The 20,489-nt window shown below is 39.6% G+C and overlaps 1 protein-coding gene across 3 annotated transcripts; it reads left to right on the top strand.

Annotated features, from left to right (window-relative positions):
* Nucleotides 1-328: 328 nt before the first annotated feature.
* Nucleotides 329-19,543, top strand: rab11fip5a (RAB11 family interacting protein 5a (class I)). Of its 3 annotated transcripts, none has more exons than XM_017464973.2 (6): nucleotides 329-1,449; nucleotides 8,323-8,834; nucleotides 9,135-9,879; nucleotides 12,954-15,479; nucleotides 16,215-16,344; nucleotides 16,731-19,543. In XM_017464973.2, exons 1-6 carry the CDS (start codon nucleotides 1,073-1,075, stop codon nucleotides 16,986-16,988), a joined length of 4,548 nt encoding a protein of 1,515 aa, XP_017320462.1. In that variant the 5' UTR covers nucleotides 329-1,072; the 3' UTR covers nucleotides 16,989-19,543. The 3 variants fall into 3 exon arrangements, with proteins under 3 accessions (XP_017320462.1, XP_053535613.1, XP_017320468.1); XM_053679638.1 differs by having other exon boundaries at nucleotides 12,723-15,479; XM_017464979.3 differs by lacking the exon at nucleotides 12,954-15,479 and having other exon boundaries at nucleotides 330-1,449.
* Nucleotides 19,544-20,489: the final 946 nt, after the last annotated feature.

Genomic DNA, 20,489 nt, shown 5'->3' with positions numbered 1-20,489 from the left:
GCCCCGCCATGTTAGGACTTTGTGTTATTTCTACTTAGAAGGAATGCACACATTAATGCATTCTCTATTGATTTCAGATGTGATATTTTATCATGTGCTGCTCTTCATGAATCCGGGGGGGAATGAGGACACGTGCATGAACAGACCCGAAGAACTAGCCTATGGCTTAATGAAAACTATGCACATAGCCACGCCCGGATTTGTGGTAATTTGCACCTAATTGCACGCAGATTATAATATTGCCCAGGCGCTGTAGCGTTCAACATTGTAGTGCTCTCTGCTTTTATGCACTCTGTAGGACCTGTCTTCGGCTTGTTGGCAGGTGAGTCAGTGCATCGTCGAAAACAGTCTTCCCTTGTTCACAAAGTGTCTCATTACTGCCATCTGGAACAGCATGTCATTATTAGGCAAAATAAGGGAATTCCCGTACAGGACCTTTACCGGTGTAGACATTTTGAATTATTTAGTACTGCAAAAAAATAAATAAATAAATAAATAAAATTAGGCTACTCCAGAGAGAGAGAGAAAATGAGTAGTAGCATAGGCAGACAAGGATAGACTCTAACAGTAGTTCGGAACGAAATCTACAGTATTGCATCCTACGGCCTGAAGTATGGCAGATAACCGGTGTTAATACAGTACTAAATACTAGAAATAGGCTAGTGGCATACTATTTGGACATACTGTGTAGTAGGGTAGTATGCGGTTGGGGACGGATCTGCGGGGCTTTCCGGTACTTCCTTGTGTTGCGGGAAGATAAAGCAGTGACGTCGGCGGACTGATTCGGTGGCAACAGCGCCGCAAAGGCAAAAATCTTCGGCCGCTGGAGAGAGATACGACGCGACACACACACGCAGGGAGAACGTGGTCCATACATTTATTTGAAGCAGACAGTCACATACCGTAGCAGGCTTACCCGCTGACGGAAATCATGCTTTGTCGCGAAGAAAGAGATTAGGCTGACGATCACTCTGCAGCGGCGCATTACTCGGGCTTCACGCGACGGTGCTAGACTTTTAACGTCACCATCCGTCGCGCGGTCTATGTCTCGGAGCCGCGAGCACGCGCGCCCATGGCCTCGGTAAACAGGGACGAGGAGCAGCGATGGGTGCCGACGCACGTGCAGGTGCTGGTGATCCGCGCCCGCGGGCTCCGCGCCAAGGGCAAGCACGGCACGAGCGACGCGTACACCGTGGTGCAGCTCGGCAAGGAGAAGTACTCCACATGCGTGATGGAGAAAAGCACGGAGCCCGAATGGGGCGAGGAGTGCACATTCGAGCTGCAGCCTGGCGTGCTGGAGGACGGGGGCCGCGACGCACACCCGGCCGGCACCGGCGACCTCACCTTCACCGTCATGCACCGCGCGCTCATCGGCCTTGACGTGTTCCTTGGCCAGACTGTGATCGCGCTGGACAAGGCGTTCCGTGAGCGTGCGTGCATGAGAAACGAGTAGGTTTTATTTGCTTATTTGCTTGTTTACTTAAGTGGCGTCAGTAGTTCCGTGTTTATGCAAAAAGCATATCGCAGTAAGGTTTTGTCGTATTGGTAAAGATGATGGAGATTATAGCCGGTGCCTGGTTTTTATGTCAGAAGAGCGATCTAGCTCAAAGAGAGAGAGAGAGAGAGAGAGAGAGAGATTGCTGCAATCCACTCCGCAGTCACGCCCTCCTTCATACAGCTCACGGAGGGAGGACTGTGAAGGAGGCCTCGGGACAGTTACTGATGCCATCTGAGTATTAGTGTGGTGAAGTAAATATAGTATATTTATGCATCATGTGTACGTTTCAGAGAACGTTTCAGCCTCAAGGTCACAGCATAAAGAGTGACCTCTTACAGATGCAGAGTCTAGACTTTCCGGTTTCTAATGTGGAAATGATGAGCGTCCTATTCTCAGAGAATCCATGTTCTTCTCTGTCGGCTTTTGCATTCTATACATTTAAGCTAATTTTAATCTTACACGGGCAGGCCTCATCAGTGATGTAGTCCAGTCTGAAATGGGAATATTAAATGATGATTAGACGTTACAAAGCAGTTTGCATACTAAGTCTGGATGGCATTGAATGAGCCACTGGAAACTGGTGATTTGGACTTTTCTGAAAACAGGTCACTCTCATATTTGTTTTCTCATGCAGAGGTCTAATGATGAACAAACTGCTTAGAACATGATGTACACCACTGTAATCTACTTGGTTTGAGTATACAGTGGTGAATTTCTGTAGGTAATCTGGGTATTGGTCCAAATACCAGTTTCTGTTAAGCTATAGTACTTTGCAGTGTTGACCTCTGCCAGGGGCTACAGTACAGTAGCTTGAAAAAAGCTTTTTGTTATACAGTAACCTGTTAGAAGAAACTTTTGTTATACTCCACTAACTAATTAAGGTGTGTGTATGAGCAGTTGGTGATGATTAGAACAGGATGTGTTGAATGTTCAGTAATGGGGCTGGGCATTGCTTAATTAAATATAATAAAACAATACTTTGCAAGGTTATATTTTTACCATGCTGTTCATACAGTAACATTCCAATGAGTCACAAGCTTGACAATTGTAAATATTTTTCATAAGGGCCATGTAAGCAAGTTTTAATATGCCACATGGAAAGATTAGGTTTTAATCTGTGTTAGTCCGTTCAGTCACAGTAATTTGTGACTTTAGTAATATAACATTTTCTATTGGGATCAGGAGCTGTTTTGACACATAGCCCATCAAAGTTGTGATTCTTCAGTTAAGGTACTGAAATCTACTTTTATAACTTAGAGTTGTGTTCCAAGGTTATGTCATTTACAGTATGAAAAATTTAACTAAAATTATTCAATAAGTTTTTTTTTTTTTTTTTTTTTTTTTTTTTTTTTTAAATAACGCTGACAGATGCAGATGCACACCTCCTTATGGTCATATAAACTTAAGTTTTACTTTTCTCAGTTTATTTTTCGACATATAAGACATTTCACTTCTAAACAAGATGTGACCTTAAATGGCATTTCAAAACATTTAACAATGTAGTCATATTGAAATACATTAGAACATAAGGTACATGATTCTGTGCAAATGCGCGCGCACACACACACAGTCCAGGTTGCACTGGAAGGATTCTGGTTATTAAGGTAAACGCATGCAGCTAACTAATGAAGGTGGTAATTAATGTTGTTATCTGACCTTAGTTATATATATTAGGGTTTTGCTGCACTGAAGTGTATTGTATCAGAATGCTTACTTGTCTTAGAATAGGGTAAAACAAGACCAATCCTGTTTTTTATACTTGCTTTTTGTTAGGCTCTTGGGTATATATGAACCTCTCTACAGCTGAAAGTTTTTTCCTTCTCTGGCTCACCACTTTGAGGCTTCAACTTTATCTTTTGTCAATGTGAAAATATCACATGGTTGTTGACTGGCTACAGCACCTGGATGAGGATTGGCTGTCATATAGAAGTTTAGAAATCCAAGTTTACCTGTGAATTTGGAGAGTTTCATATTTTATTCAAATAATAACACGTAAAACTTTTTGTAAAATGCAAAAAATAACACCACACTAAAATCAAATTTCCCCTAATGATGAAGCTTATGTGGTTAACTGATCCTTTACCAAAATGCCATATAACAATACATATATTTATTGGCATAGAGAAAGGGTTTTTTGTTTTTTTAAAACTGTGTTTTACTGTCATTTCAGCTCTGTGAGCTTTTCCTTCTTATGGTGTTTTGTGGGTGTGACCAAATGTGATTCAACTGTGTATTTGCATGCACAACCCTTGCATATACCTGGTAATTTACGGGTGAGTAGTATGCATGAACATGCACATGCAAGCACAGATAAAATCAGGGGTCCCGAACCGGCAAAAAAAAAAATTTGGTTTGGCTGATGCAAACATTTATATGCAACTTTGCTAAAAGATTGATAAACGATACCCGATAAGTGTTAGCTTGTGTGCTTGTGAATGCATATATCGGAGGAAATGAGAGCGTTTCCTGAGACAACTGTTCATCCTCACCACTTCCTTTGCATGTCTAGGAAATAGGAAATCACGTAGGTTGGTGATTAAGAAAAGACGCATGAGAAAACTAAGTACACGTATAAAGAAGTACGTGTGTGTGTATATGTGTGTGTGTGTGTGTATGCTTTGCATTCTTGTTTTTCTGCACAGTATAGTTACTCGGTTCCTATATGACTTTGTATTTGACTCACTCTTGGTAATTGGGTAATTTGTGTTGTGTTGGTGTTTTCCAGGATGTGGAGGTAAGGTATGTAGGCTAGGTTGTTGATTGTCCGAGTGTCTGTGAGAAAGTATAGCTTGGCATCTTAAACAGTGACACTGTGCACACTTTTAAATATGGCATTTGGTATTTTAATAATATGCATTAATTTTAGGGTTAAAGCCACTATTTACCCAATTTTCTGGACTGGCACTTGTTGTGTGGCTTCATATTCATCTAACAAAATTGGGTGTAGTGTGATTTACTGTTGTTTAAAGAGGAAATGAAGCAAGCATATCTACAGAATTTGGCAGACTCTAAAGTGAATGTGAAAAAAATGTATTCTAATACAGATGGCATCCTTAGAGTCTGACCTATGAAGCTAAAACCTTGAGTATGGATACAGATGGTGCTAAAGTCAACAGAGCCTGGCAGATAGTACACTAAAACCACAAGCCTGCCTTACAAGACAAACACTCTGCAGATTTACCTTGATATGTTTACCATTCCATACAATAACATTAGATATTTTAGCAATTAAACTGTGTTATTTTGGCTGAAGATGCAGGATAAGAATCAACAGTTCTTATCCCATCATTAAAGTCTACTCTCCAGATGTAGCCAAGTTTAAGGTCCACACTCGTGTGTGTGTGTGTGTGTGTGTGTGTGTGTGTGTGTGTGTGTGTGTGTGTGTGTGTGTGTGTGTGTGTGTGTGTGCGTGCGTGCGCACGCGCGTAACTAAAGAGAGAAACAGGTGTAAAAGGAAGTAAGAACTACATTCTAGACACCCTGGTCCCCTTTTACTTTACTGACAGTATATAGGAATGAAGGTCTAGGACATTGGTGCTAAACCCAGTTGTGTGAGTGTGGGGTGGGTGTGAGTGACTGTGACTGTAATGGTGTTTGTGTGCATTGGTGCAGATATGCAGCTGTGAGCAGGAAGAGAAATTTGCAGCATGGTCATATTAATCTCTGGGCTCATTACATTATGAAAGTAATGTTTACTGTAATGCTAAATGTGTGCATATACAGTGCCCTCCAGTAATATCGGCACCCTTGGTAAATATGAGCAAAGAAGGCTGTGAAAATTTTTTTTTATTGTTTAACCTTTTGCTCTGTTCAAAAAAATTCACAAAAATATTTTGCTCTCATGGATATCAAACAATTTACAAACAGTTTATCAAAAAAAAAAAAGCTTTGTTAAATATGTGTGCGCAACAATTATTGGCACCCCTATGAGAATATGAGAGAAATATATTTGAAGTACATTCCCATTGATATTTAAAAATTTTTAGTACACCTGAGTGACTGGGAACAGGAAATTATTCAACCATAACTTCTTGTTTCACAGGGGTATAAATATCAGGTAACACAGGCCAAATTCCCTTAGTCATTCATAACAATGGGTAAGACCAAGGAATATACTGTAGCTGTGGTGGGCGGGAAAAGGCTGTTGAGCTTGAGATAATGGGAAGTGGCTATAAGAAAATGGCACAAGCACTGAAAAATGTCCATTTCCCCAATCAGGGCAATAATTAAGAAGTTCCAGTCAGCTGTAAATGTTATGAATCAAACTGGAAGAGGACTTGTCTATATTGTCTCAACACTGTGAAGAGGATGGTTTGAGTGACCAAAAAAAATCTCCAAGGATCACAGCTGGAGAATTGCAGAAGTTAGTTGTGTCTTGGGGTCAGAAAGTCTCCAAAACTACAATCTGAAGTCACCTACATCACCAGAAGTTGTTTGGAAGGGTTTCAAAGAAAAAAGCCTTTACTCTCATCCAAAAACAAACTCAAGTGTCTTCAGTTTGCCAGACACTACTGGAACTTCAAATGGGCTCGTGTTCTATGGTCAGATGAAACCAAAATAGAGCTTTTTGTCAAACACCAGAGGTGGTACTTCATGTCCACCGTTAAATATGGTGGTGGATCTTTTTAATGTTTTGGGGCGCTTTTCTGCGAGGACCTGAACATTTTGTTAGGATACATGGCATCATGGACTCTATCGAATATCAACAGACATTAAATGAAAACCTGACTGCCTCTGCCAGAAAGCTTAAAATGGTCAGTGGTTGGATCTTCTAGCAGGACGTTGATCCAAAACATGCACCAAATCAACACAAAAAATGGTTTACTGACCACACAATCAAGGTCCTGCCATGGCCATCCCAGTCCCCTGACTTGAAACCCACAGAAAACCTGTGGGGTGAACTGAAGGAGAGTCCACCAGCGTGGACCTGGAAATGTGAAGGATCTGGAGAGATTCTGTATGGAGGAATGGTCTCAGATCCCTTGCCATGTATTCTCCAACTTCATCAGGCATTATAGGAAAAGACTTGGAGCTGTTATCTTGGCAAAGTATCAAAAGGTTAAATAATAGACAATTTTTCACAGCCTTCTTTGCTCCTATTTACCAAGGGTGCAGTGTATTGTACTGTACTGTGTATTGCACAGTTTTGCTGATCAATACTGCTGATAAGCATTAAATTGAGTTTTTGATGCTGGTTATGTCAACATTTTTGCATGTGTGTATATAGCTGAGATATACAGTGAGTCATTTTAACACAACTTGCCTAAAGAAGGATAAGAAGACTAAGAAGCCATTAGCCATTTCACCCACAGATCACCTACAGTAAAGTTAGCATTTAATTGGCAGGGCAAAGAAGACATGAATGACAAACCCAGGTAATTTCTACATAGTCAAATACTCGAGATGAAAGCTTTCAAATGATGTGTAATAACCTTGTGTACATTTAAAAAAAACAAACAAACAAAAAAAAAACTTGTTTACAAACAAATGTATGTTCAAATTCGGAACCTATCTTCTAGTTAACAACCAACATTTTTAAAGTTATGTTTACAGAGGTCCTACAAAGGTAGGACAGAGGTAATGCTTTTCTTTTTAAAGAGACATTATGCAAGTACCATCAAAATGGCAGTGACACAGGAAGTGCATCAGCGAATTTTCTAACTTTCATCTTGGGCTAGTTAATAATACTAAGTAATTGACTGAGTTGGTTCACATGATATTGTTCCAACCTTTTCTGTGTTATTGATGTACTCCAACTTTTCCTTCTTTGCAGATCTAATTACTCCTGGGTTCATCAGTACATCTCTGAGCATTACCATCATATAATATTATGTATGATATGCTTATGCATATAGCAGGTGCAACTGATAGGTCATCTCAGCTAGGCCATGATAGATTTCTTACATTTCCTCCTTAGATTGTCATCATATGTCTCAGCTGGTTAATTATGTGGCTTTATGCACATGATGTGTTTTTCTAAAGTAAAATATTTGCTTCCATGTCCCTGCATCAATTCAGCCCTTAGTAGGAGTATTCATTAACTGTTGTAACAAGGTACAATTACAAAGATGTGTGGATGGGATATGAGGATAACTGCTGCTTTTCAGAAGTGTATACAATCATCCACTAATGATGTCTAGTTATAAAATATGTCAGCATGTCATCTGTTTCCCTGTTAAACAAACAAACAAAAAAACTTATATGGAGCTCTATGAAATAGGAGTCTAAAGATTTATTGAATAATCCTGTGATTTTGAAGGACATGTTGAATTCAATTTTGAATTTGCTACAGGATAAAATTCTCAGCATTTTTTAATCACAAGTTAGAAAACAAAAAATTAAAAGTCTCTGGAAAGCATATAATGGTAAATGGTCTGCACTTATATAGTACTTTTTTTTAACCTTAGTGGTTCTACAAAGCGCTTTGTACTGTTTCTCATTCCCCCATTCTCACACACACACACTGCAGAGCTGCCATGCAAGGTGCTAGCTTGCCATCAAGTGTCCCCAAGGACACTTCAGCATGGGGAGTCATGTGGGCTGGGAATCGAACTACCAACCCTACGATTGGTGGACAACCACCTTTTTAAATGTACATTAAAAGGGAGCTAGATTCTGCGCAGAGGTGTAGGCTGTAAGTTTCTTAAAATACATGTATTGAGAAATTTAGCACAATGGCTTTGATGGAAAAACCTAGTTTAACATTAACTAATGCCTGTTCCAATTTTTAGAACAGTATGTTAACATATATAATGGAAGGAAGGAAAAAGAAGGAAAAATTGTACATCCACTTTTTCTAAGATCATCCTTCTTTTCTCCCCCAGATGGTACAAGCTTCATTCTAAAACTGGCAAAAAGGAGAAAGAAAGAGGGGAGCTTCAGCTAACGGTGCAGTTCACTCGCCATAACCTGACGGCCAGCATGTATGATCTCTCCATGAAGGACAAACCTCGGTCAGCCTTCATCAGGCTGCGTGAGCGCATGCGTGCCCGGAAGCGTGGTGGGGATGAAGAGTCCAACTCAGCCATTGTGCCTGGGGGTTATGGTGCGTTGGCGCGCATGCGGAGTCGTCTGCCAAGTGATGGTGGTGGAGAGGAAGACTATGAGGATGATGAAGGAGGGGAGTTGAGGAGGAGTAAAATGAGGAGTTACTTCCTCCACGGAAGGTTACGGAAGTCTTCGGACACACGTTCTAGCACATCTCTGGGTTCTGAGAGCAGCGAGTCATCTTCTAGAGGGGGCAGCCTTAGCCCAACTGCTGGCATCAGTGTAGTGGTCTCTGACCTCTCCAATTCACCCAGCAACAGCAGCAACCTGACTGCAGACAACAGCCCAGGTACACACACACAGAGTTATTGCTGTATGTGTGAACTGTAACGTGTCCCCCATTCATTGTTTAACCTTAATCATTATTCTGTTCCAAAGCTAAATAGAACTATAAATGTAAAGTTTTCCTTTAAAAAGACTAATGCCAAACTTCTGTTCCAGACCAGTAAAAGGCCAAGGCAATCATTTTGATTTTGATTTTGATATCTTTTGGTCTTCATAAATATTGAAAGACAATACACATGCATTTTCTATGGTTTTTAATCTTCCCCCCCCCCTCTCTCTCTCTCTCTCTCTCTCTCTCTCTCAGAGCACACAGTAGCCCCCTCACCACTAGTCTCTCCTGTTAGATATGTGTTTGATGAGGAGTGTGACCTTAGCATCCCAGTGCCTCATTCCCTGACCACTGACAGTGATGCCCCCATTCTCCTGCCCTCTGTCTGTGTAAATGGAAATCCAGTGGAGACATCTCCTCTTACTCACCAACCCCCCTCACTGGTACTACAACATCCTAGGCCACAGACAGAGACCCAACAAGAATCACCAAACACTCCTCAGACTAGCCCACCACAGAAAGGCAAACCTACTCAGGCCCAAACCACCCAGCCCCCAGAAATCAAACCTCAACCCAGTTCAGAATTTCAGACTCTTCAGCCTAAAGTGGAGTCTAAATCCAAGTCTGACCTGCAGTTCCCTGCAGTAGGACTGCTGCAGAAGGGTTCTGGTCTCTCTCTATCTTTGCAGAACCTCTCTCGCCGTAAAGAGGAGCAGCAGGGCGGAGGGCCTATAGACGGCCGCCGCTGGTCTTTTGACAAACCAGGAGAGGAGGAGAAGGCTGCCATTGCTGCTGCACTGGATAATGCTGGGTTGATGGCCGATGAAACCGTGGTGGAGACGGCTATGTCTGTAAGCGAGATAGAAGTTCAAGGCAAGAAGAAGCGAGGCTTGTTCTCACATGCACGGGCTGAAAAAGTCGAAAGTGGTCATGCCCAGCCAGCTGCAGAGGGAAGACACAGAGGCTGGTTCAGCTCTAAGGACCCATACAGTAAACCAAGGTAAAACTATGTGTATTACTGACTGATTCCATTCAAAACATGTGCGTATAGATGGATTCTCAGTTGTAATTACACTAATCACTGCAGATAGGACTGTCGTCCCCCAATTTAGCACACTCTCTCTCCCCCTTGCCTTTCTTCTTTGCTCCTATACGTTCTACATTTGTCCTCAGTACTATTTGCAAGTGTGTTTCCTGTTGTTGGGTCCCTAGGGATGATGGACAGATTATATGGCTGTGTGTGTGTGTGTGTGTGTGTGTGTGTGTGTGTGTGTGTGTCTAGTGTAACTAGATCAGTAATGATTCTTGATCAGTAATCTTAAATAGCTGTACCAGTGGCATAGCTAGTGATTCATTTGGGGGTGGATGAAGAAATATGCTGTGTTTATATATTAAAATTTTTATTTTTTTTAAATTTAATTGCAATCTGTAAATTTTATATATTGATAAGTATGATGTGCTCATGCATTTCAAGTGGATTTCAGACAATAGTAGGAGCAATGATGGCACAAATTTGTTAATCATTTAAGGCATGATCTACCATCCACCAATCTTGGTATATTAATAAAGTTGCCATGAGATAACTTTTGACAGTTCTATGAAAATAATTCTAAAGACATAGTAATGGAGTAGATGTACTACATCTAGTAATCGAGGGAAAATTACATATCTTCTTAAAAAAGTAGATATAGTTTTATCTTCTATTGCAGTAAACGTCCAGTACTTTGTTAGCTGTCTGCTGGATATCCCAGTGACCAGGGTGTGGCAAGCTGGCTATTAGCTTTCAAACGGAAACAAGAGGAATACATGATCCTGATAATACTTCTCACTGTAACAGCTGGTCGCCAATTTAATGTGGTGAAAATAAACTAAGGGACATATATTAATTTGCGACTAGATATGGAGGAATTGCATGATCACACTGACCATCTTTATAGTGTTATTCTTACCCACAAATAAGCATTTGGAACTATCATAAAATATTTCAGGTGAGGTTCAAATCTGAAATCCTCCTATCTATGCCCCTGAGCTGCGAAATTCTTCTCCCGGGTTAGTGGGCTGTTTTAAATAGTTTCTTGTGGCTGTTCGAGGAAAATAATGAAGAAAGGAAATTTGGTATAACTGGTAAATCTATTGTCAACTCCTGAAATATTGGCACCCTTCATGAAAATGAGCAAGCATGAATATACACTCGCAGAGTACTTTTATTAAGAACACTTGAACACCTATTCATTCATACAATTATCTGATAAGCCAATCATGTAGTGATTTGTTTATCAACTATCTAGTTGCATTTATTTTAAATATTTTTTTAATATCTTTAATTTTGCTGCATGCTTTTTATTATTATTATTATTATTATTATTATTAGTAAAATTTTTTTTATTATTTATTTATTTTTTTAGAAAATACTATTATTTAAAAAGAGACTTTTTTTTTTTTTTTTTTTTTTTTTTTTTTTTTAAATAAGAATGTTTGTTTGTTTTTCATAAAAGTGCCAATTATTCTGGAATTGATTTATGTAACTGGCTGAACTGTTACTTTTTATTGGCACATTTTTGCTGATTTTGCATGTTTTGTATATACCGAAGGAAACCCAAAAGATGAATCCAGAAATATGTTGTTTAATTATTTTCCAAGACCTCTTGTCATTGAATGCCAACCAAAGAAGATATTTGTGTCTGTCTTACTGGTTATTTTGTGTACACTGATTATGGACAGTGTTTGGTAGATTCACTGAAGACTGCTGCTGAAACTCACTGAACATTTCATATTTTCATGGAAAAGTTAAACAAATGTGTCCAAATTGTACACCAATGTGATTATGACGCATTACAGTACTGAATTATTTTATTCACTTCCCTAAATAACATTTAGATTACAGTCGCCTTTTCGCTTGTATTCATTCCCTCCATGCTGCTTGGCTCTGCTGCTCTCATTCTTTCTTTGATATGGTTGGATGATCATTATGATGTGTCCTAGCTCTGCAATGCTAGCAGTCTGCAGTGCTGCAAGATAAAGCAGGTGTGGTATGATTCATTTGCTATTACTCATTCTGTGTACACATACTGTACAGTTGTGTGCATGTTTATTTTAATATATAAAGAGATGTCTTTAAATTAGGCATAGGTTTTTACTCTGACTCTGTTCCACACTGACCTTAACTGAAAGCATTCTAGCCTTCGGTGCTTCATTTTAAAGTTACTTATTAAAATACAAACGTGACTCCCTAATCATTATGTGATCTAGCCAGGTTTAATGAGTTATATGATCATGTATTTGATCATAAAGTGTTTTACAAAACAACCTGGCCTTGATGACCTTGATAGGCTTTGATGATTCTTGTTAACCAGTATTGGCTGTTTTTGACAAAAAAACTGTATTGTACAGGTACAACACTTATTAAAATGGAAACAATATAACGTAAAGCACAATTGCATTATAACTTGTCAACTTGTTATAGGGGATTTTGTAAATTAGGTGTTATTTGTCTTCTTCAACGTGTAATTTTGGCATTCACAGACCATGTCCATCACCTGTTAGAAGGGATTTTTGTCATCAAATGTGTCTTGGGGAGAGAGAGAGATACCAGATTCCATCCAGTCATAAAAAATATTGTAGTCACATATTTGTTTAAATGGTTTTCATAAACTTGATATGTAGCTTTTCTAGAGTACCCTTTAAACCATAGCCTTACCCCTCAAAATATATTGCCCCCAAAATTCACAGTACATATAAATACAGTACTTACTGTAGGCAATAATGAGAGATCATTTAGATTACTAAAGGTTAAATTGACACAAAGGGTCTCTAATGGGGTGACTGTGTGCCTTCCATTCACAGCCAGCTGGCTGCTCCTCAGACAGACTTCAGCTCCAGCACAACCCTTTCTCTTTTATCCCCGTTTCCCACTGATCTCTCAGAGGGGATGACTTGCCAACATACTAACCCCTTCACTTCCACCTCATTCATCTCTCCTGCTAACCCTTTCTTTTCACTACTTAAGCAAAATCCATTTTTCCAAGAGCTGCATACTGTCACTCCATTAACACCTGCTTTGCCCTTTCTCTGTAGCCCAGCCATCTATCAACCTGAAGTGCCTGCCTCCAGACCAAGAAACCCCACCTGTCCTCTAATTGCAGTTGAAGCTGGAAATTCAAAGGCAATCCTAGTGGATGGAGCATCACCTAATCTTACAAATTCTTTTTGCAGAACTGATGCATCAGTTGACTCTGTCAAATATACACAATGTGGTGATTTCATTGGTGATAGATTGAAGCTAAACTCAAAGATTGGTACTCAGAAGATGACTACCCTTCCTTCTTCCTACCCAATTGAACCAACTAATCAAACACCCACATGTGGTGAAGGTAACCCAGTTGTGTCCAACAAAGCTTATGCTCTAGAAAGTGTATGTATTATAACCCCAGCATGCACTTTAATGGTAGATGCACTTTCTCATTCTGAAGCTGAAGCTAATTTTATACACTGTGGTACTCAGAAGACTGACCTCAATAACTCCGTTCCTCTGGATGCTTTGGAATCTGAATTTGACTCCTCATTGCCTCATAACTCGAGCATAGATTTCTCTGAACTCCATGCCCTAGCATGCCCTTACCCTACACGTTCAAGCTGCACATTTAATAAGGACAAAGTCAGTGCAGTCTCAGTCTGCCAAATAAATGTTACACCGAATGCAATGTCGGTGTTGTCTATGACTCCTAAACCCTCAGCACTCAGTTCTGAATCATTAAATTATTTAGGCCTGGCTGAAAAGTTTGAACATGAAACAGGCAAATGCATTACTTTCAAGAGACTGACAGATGATGACACTAAAGGGTCTGTAGAAATCCAGAAGACATCTCTGCCTTACTGCAACTTTGATATTCGGGAAACATCTTCCATTGTAACATCTGAATCTCCAAGCAGGGGTTGTAAAGTCCCAGAGTCAAAGTCCCTCTCAAAAGGACAACAGAACTTCAAATCAGATTTTGGTATTGGAAAAGGAGATGGAGACGTAGTATTGAAAGAGTCTGCCATTAAAGAAAGAACATGCTTGGATGTCCATCCGACAACATATCCATTAGGATTGTCCATTCCCTTAGGACTCAGTGACTCTGTATTACAAGGAAGATTGACAATGGAGAAAGATGTTGCAGGTAATCCAGGATGTGGATCATTAGACACAAGTGAAGTTTGTTTTGTAGGGGAAGGTTTTGATATTGAGAACTTGAAGGTTCTTATGGATTCTTCTTCTACAGAATCAAGCAACATGTCATTTACAAAGGAGAAACTCGGTGATTCTCCACATAATCCATCTAAGGGACGTTTCGGTTTATCTGAAACCCTCAGTGGAACATATTTGGTAGAGAGACCAAATGGTAGCAGACAGACATTATCTTCAGCACTGTCTCCTGGGTATGTGCTTTCCCATAGCCACTATGAGAGTGTAGACTCTGAGCAGTACCTCACATGTATGTCACAGCACAGTTCTCTTACCATTTCCCAACTCTCTCCAGTGGCCTATCTGAAAAGTGACACATTTCAAGAAGCCAAGCCAAAATCTGGTTCATCCCAGGAAGTCCTGCCAACAAATTACCAGTCTCAGAGGATTGTATCAGAACTACAGCAAAACCAAGCTGAAATTTCTCAAGAAACTTTGCCAAAAAATGAAGGTATTTCTCAGTATGATCCTTCAAACCCACCATTATCTCTTACCTTCTTGCCAAAATCTTTAGAAAAATGTGACATTATAGAAGAGGCCATAACAGGCACTGTTACAAATGAATCAATACAAAAATATGATCCCCCAGTGGACACGATGAACCATGATTTGCTACATGAGAGAATTCCTGATATTTTGGATATGATGACAACAATGGCAACGGAAGAATGTTTAATGTTAGATTCTCATACGTTTATGGATAAGGATATTTGCTCAACTGAGTCTCATCAGTCCCACCATGTGAAATGTGATGGTGCTCTAGAGGACCTGGAGATTATCACAGATTTTGGTCGGTCCACTGAGAATGTGTGCGTCTGTGATTTTGTATCTGAGCCAACCTCTAGCATTACTGAGGACTTGGTTATGACAGATTTGCTCCTGGAGAACGTGTTTGTGGCCCAGCATGCTGTGACACATTCTGTTGGCACAAGCCCTGTCGTGCCCACTGTGCCTAGGGAGACTTGCACAAACATGGAATTGTGTCCCGATTCTGTTAAAGCATCACAAATAAGTAAAAATACACAAGCAACAACTACTGCAGCTTCTGTTCCACAAGGGGAGTATTTGGGCAGCATTATACACTGGTCTACTATTCAAACACCCCTGCCTGAACCATCAAACCTGGACCGGCTAACTTCAGGGCATGATCTCTTGATAAGCTCCCCCTTGCTTGAACTCTCACCACTAGCCTCATCTACACCGCATGTAGCAGTAGGTAATAGTCTGCCACTTTCCTCCTTTCCTATGCCCTCTGCTCCAGCAAAATCATTGCCGCATACTGTACTAGCTGCTGCTGCTGCTCTTCCCCCTGTATTTGCTGCATCCCATGATTATTTCCCCCAGGAAGAACATCAGGTAGCCTGTCATAACAACAGGTGAGGTCAAAAGGGTGCTCTTTTGAGATGAAATCAATTTGAGGGTATGTATGAGTAATGCAGCCTCTTTGCAGATTCTGTGGTCCGTGTATGTGTTTTTATATTTATATATAAAACTTATTAAAGAAACAATTAAAATTACTAAGCGTTCAGATCCGCATGAAATCTGCACTACTCAAACATCATCCCAAATTTTTGTGGGCTGTCATTAAGGAGATGGTTATTAAATTGTTTAGAGTGTGAGGATGCATTTTTAATCTGGTTCTTTTTCCTGGCTGGGGTCTTTCTCATGCTTTCAGTCTGAATTTTGCTTTAACTTTCTTTAATTAATGTATAAATCAGACAACTTATGGTGTCGTGGTATTATTTGTTGTGGTGGAGTATTTAACAATAATTGTACATTTAATCTGTTTTTTTTTTTTTGTTTTTTTTTTTTCCCTTCTTGGTGCATACACTCCCTCACCTTCCAATTCAGTAATTAATTGCTGATGTTTGCATGCCTTGTGTTATTTCTAGAAGCCGAATATGCTTTCATTCTCTTGTGATTTCCAGAGTGGTGGGTGCATGTCTTTTGTCTGGACCAGGGGACTATGTGACTGCTTCCTACAACACACTATCTTCATTTCAGAGATGGCTAATTAAATCTAACATGGTTAATCTGTGGTTTTGATGGTCCTACTTTACTGTCAATGAGTACTTGCATCTTTTTGTTTCTCTCATCCTCGGGTGTTTTAGTCCACATCCAGTGAAGCCTTTGACACCGCCAGATGAGAAGAGGTCAGAAGGGCGGTCTATGCTGGAGAAGATCAAGTCCACCATTCATCCAGGACGAGGTCACCAAGGAGACCAGGAACCTGAGAAGAAGGTATGAATAGTTTGGGTATTTAATGTTGTTGTTGTTGTTGTTGTTGTTGTTGTTGTTGTTGTTGTTCTTGTTACTAATAATCAAGAGAAATACACTATGACAAGAAGGAAAGAACTGCCATTAAACTTTTGTAGGGTTTCACTGTTACTGCTTTACACTCTTAGGTTAAATTATATAAACTTCAAAGCTTCTATGTAGAATTACTGAGGAAAAAAAAAGGAGTCAAGAAGGGTTCCAGGTAGAAGCCTTTTTTAGAAAGATAAGAATCCTTGATTATGCCAAGAACTCTTGGAAAAATAAAAACCTTTTAGTGATTACATGATGGGATTTTTATTTTTATTTTTTAAATTGTTGTTTGTGGTAATGTCTTTTCAATAACTTCTCAGCTCTTGGTGGAGGGTGGAGGGTCCTACTACCATCTGAACCACAGTGAGCTGGTGTCACTCCTGGTACAGCGGGATGCCGAGCTCCAACAGGAGAGGGAGGAATATGAGCGCCATGGCTTGTTGCTACAGAAGCGGGAGGTGGAGTTAAAGAAGATGAAAATTTTAATCCGAGATCTAGAGGACTACATTGACACTCTGCTAGTCCGCATTATGGAACAAACACCTGCACTGTTGCAAGTTCGTTCCAAAATTAAATGACCCGATAGAGATTCAGCAAACATTTCATGGTCACTTCACAAATCTTCCACAATCCCTGGGCAGAAGTTGCAACCCTGCACTGCTACCATGTAAATGTAGATCGAAGCATTATTGAACAGGCACAGAAAAGACATATATTTGGCATTCTTTGCTGTCTACCTACAGTGTCTACCTATGTGAGCCTCCCGTATGTGGCCAGGTGCACCCACCCACCTCCTCCCTTCATGACTCCTGCAATTCTTATTCTTATAGGAATTTCTGAGAAATTTTACTTTCTTGATGCTCACTTCCTCTAAACGGATGTGTAAGGGGTGCATCTGTCCAGCTAGTTACCAAAGCTGCCTGTCAATCAAAGGAAGGTGTGGTCTGGTTTTAGGAAACTTGGGTGAAAAGTCTTTGCTGCTTGAAATAATGCGTTATCCAAATGTTTTATTTTGTTCTTCCATTCTCCTCACGTTAACGGGACCTATGTCATGTCAAGCTCATAAAACTATGCTGCTTGAACAGGCCGATTCTGAAGCGGTCAAGTTATAAAAATAGATATAGCTGCGTAAGAAAGCAGAATCGGTCAATTCACATCTGCTTGTGCCTCATGTCATGTCTTCCGCACTTTAATGATAAGCATAAGAGTAGAGGCACACACTAACCTGCTGGTTCCCCAGTCTGTGTCTGTCAACCAGTCCCCTTCCCACCCTGCTCGAGCTAACATGCACACATTGCTGCCAGTGCTTTCAGGGGTAATGAACAGGATATATACTGTTCTTACTGCATATATGCCACTCTGGTGAAATGCCAAATGCTGCCTTATCATATGTCTCTGTTCTGTTATTGGTGAAACCATCACTTTTCTGCTCTGTACCTTACCTTGAAGTGTGATTGTAGGGGACTGTGTGTTCAGACCTGATTACCAACAGACTGTTAGGTTAAATCAGGTAATGTCACAGGCTATTACTGCCTCAGTATTGAGCGATGAACAAACAGTACTGTCTCTAAGGGAGGTGGATGATCATGGAATACTAAATGCCAGAAGTTGCTATAATTCACTGTTCCAGTATTCCTAGTGCAGCAATGGCTCCGGCCTGTGTCAGTGTGCCTGTAGTGTTCTTCTGATGTTACCCGGTTGTTGCCACTATCAGTGTTTTTTGCAGTGTAGCACCATCTGTAGTTGTGTGGTAGCAGCCTGTCTAACAGCACTTTCAAACCACACATACACTTAATTAAATGGTTCTTCCTCAAAAGCATAAGTACTGAGTAAACACGAATACATGCACATATACACTGCACTAGCTCATTCTCTGAACCGAAGATATTTACAGTATTCCTGTGCTACTGTAATTCTTATAGTCCAGCTAACCTAGAAAATCAGAGCTCAATATATTACATGTAACGTGTCAAAAACTTGCAATTAGAAGCACTTAAGGTTTCACATGTTCTGCCTCTTACTGAATTATGATCTCTAGCTCTTAGGTTGTGATATATAAATTGAGTGAATTAGACTGGTATGGTACTGTCATTTGAGTGGACTCATGGAATATTAATGTCAGTCAGAGACTAAAGTTTACAGTTCTTAATAAACCTGGTGTTTTACCTTTCTATGTTCTTATTTAAAGGATATATTTATGCTTTGCTTTCTTTTTTTTGCTTTTTTTTTTTTTTTTTGCTCTTTAATTTGCTGTTCCACAGAGGTTATATAAAATTCTAGTATCTGTTCTAAATTCACTTATGGGTTGCATTTTACTTTCTTGTGTTTTGTTCCATTTTATCAGCTATTGAAGTTCTTTATTTCTTTTTCCTTTTAGGTTTTACTGCCTTTTTATTTTTACGCCCAGTTTGAGAATATGCTGTTCTACCAAGGTATGACTGTGTTCGCTGAGATGTTTTCACGTTTTCTCTTTAGAAGTCTAATAATGTAGGAAGCAATAGTGTGGCGTGCTAGAGAACGGTGAAAAGCCAGATGCAGCCTGCAGTCCAGTCCAGCAGGAGGTACAAGTGCCCTTGACTTACTGTCATGTTGTAGAATGTGTCGGTGGAATGAATATAGAAACCATTATTTGTGATTTTAATTGTTTATTTGTTAAAGCTGCATTTCAGTTTGAAAATAAAAACAATTATTTGTGTTTATTCCATTCCTACACACTTGTTCTTGTAATTCTAAAAAAAGATAAATTACCATTGTACTTACTTTATTTTAAATAAAATGGGCTATTGCATTATCTAACAGTTGATTGGTTATATAGTAACAGTTACATACATAGTTGACTTTCACATTTAGGTTTCTTTTGATTTTGTGAATCCATGAATATATAGAGCGGCCCGGTCCAGGTGAAGCTCACAGACCCCGATTACTCCACAGGCATAGAAATGTTTCATTTTTAAATCAAATCTTTCCTTGAGGTGCTGTTCTTTGGGATGTCCAGGTTGTCTTTTGCCTGTCTCCTAGATGGCAAACGTTTGTTTGTTTGATTATTGTATTGATAATTGAAAGGGAATGTTAAAATCAGCTCTCTGATTTGTCCTTTTGCATCTCTCAATGAAATAAACTCTTTTCACTTTGAGATGGCATTTTGGATTTTTATTTTTTTATTTTTTTTGGTATATCTTGTGTGGTCAATGGGGGATGTGAAATTTTCAGTTATGTAACATAGTCAGCACGGGTTCATACAGCAAACAGTGCAAATATAATACTATTAAAATAAAATTTAAAAAAAAGGCCAAATAGTGACCAAGATTCAATTACTGTGAATCTCAGTGATATACAGTACATATCTGTAGACTGATATAGCATTTAATATAGACGCCATAATAATATGTCTGTTTTTTGGTAGGCCTCTTAATAATTTTTAATCCAATCCAGAACACACCAGAATTCTTGCTTAATTTAACAAGATAGCTGAATTAAATGGCTGGTTTCATTTATCATATTAAGCTAAAATGGACCACTCTGTAAATTTTCCTCTCTCAAAATTTTGTATTATAGAGGCCATAAACATGGATAATGAAATCATACTTCTCAATGATTATGATAATATAATCAACCTTATATAAAATTTACAAAGAAATATATTGACTGTTTGGCCAAAAGAATGTAGCCACCTAATATGTGCTAGTTGAACATCCCTTTCAAAACCATGACCCTTAATATGGAGTTTGTCCTCATTTGCTGTTATAATAACCGCCACACTTCTAGAAGGCTTCCCACTAGATTTTGGAGCATGACTGTGGGGATTTGTGGTCAGCCAGCCACAAAAGCATTAGTGAGTTCAGACACTGATGTTGGGGGAGGAGGACTGGGGTGTTCAGAGTTTAAGGTCAGGGCTCTGCATAGGACATTCGAGTTCTTCCACTCCAAACTTTGCAAATCATGTCTTCATGGATCTCACTTTGTGCACAGGAGTATTGCCATACTGGAACAGGTTTGGGCCTCTTGGTTCCAGTGAAGAGAAATTGTAATGTTAGTGTTTAAAGACATCCTATACAATTGTGTGCAACCAAATTTAAAGA

This window comes from Ictalurus punctatus, chromosome 3, assembly GCF_001660625.3.
Source record: "Ictalurus punctatus breed USDA103 chromosome 3, Coco_2.0, whole genome shotgun sequence".
Classification (NCBI taxonomy): domain Eukaryota; kingdom Metazoa; phylum Chordata; class Actinopteri; order Siluriformes; family Ictaluridae; genus Ictalurus; species Ictalurus punctatus.
The sequence above is the reverse complement of the archived record's forward strand: the minus strand, read 5'-3'. Positions and strand labels throughout refer to the sequence as shown.

What these genes read in the sequence shown, in the direction of transcription:
- rab11fip5a (XM_053679638.1), top strand. Translation starts at nt 1,073, where the DNA reads ATGGCCTCGGTAAACAGGGACGAGGAGCAGCGATGGGTGCCGACGCAC. An exon ending in CGTGCGTGCATGAGAAACGA is followed by an intron (nt 1,450 to 8,322) that starts GTAGGTTTTATT and finishes TTTCTCCCCCAG; the next exon opens with ATGGTACAAGCTTCATTCTA. An exon ending in GACCCATACAGTAAACCAAG is followed by an intron (nt 9,880 to 12,722) that starts GTAAAACTATGT and finishes TTCCATTCACAG; the next exon opens with CCAGCTGGCTGCTCCTCAGA.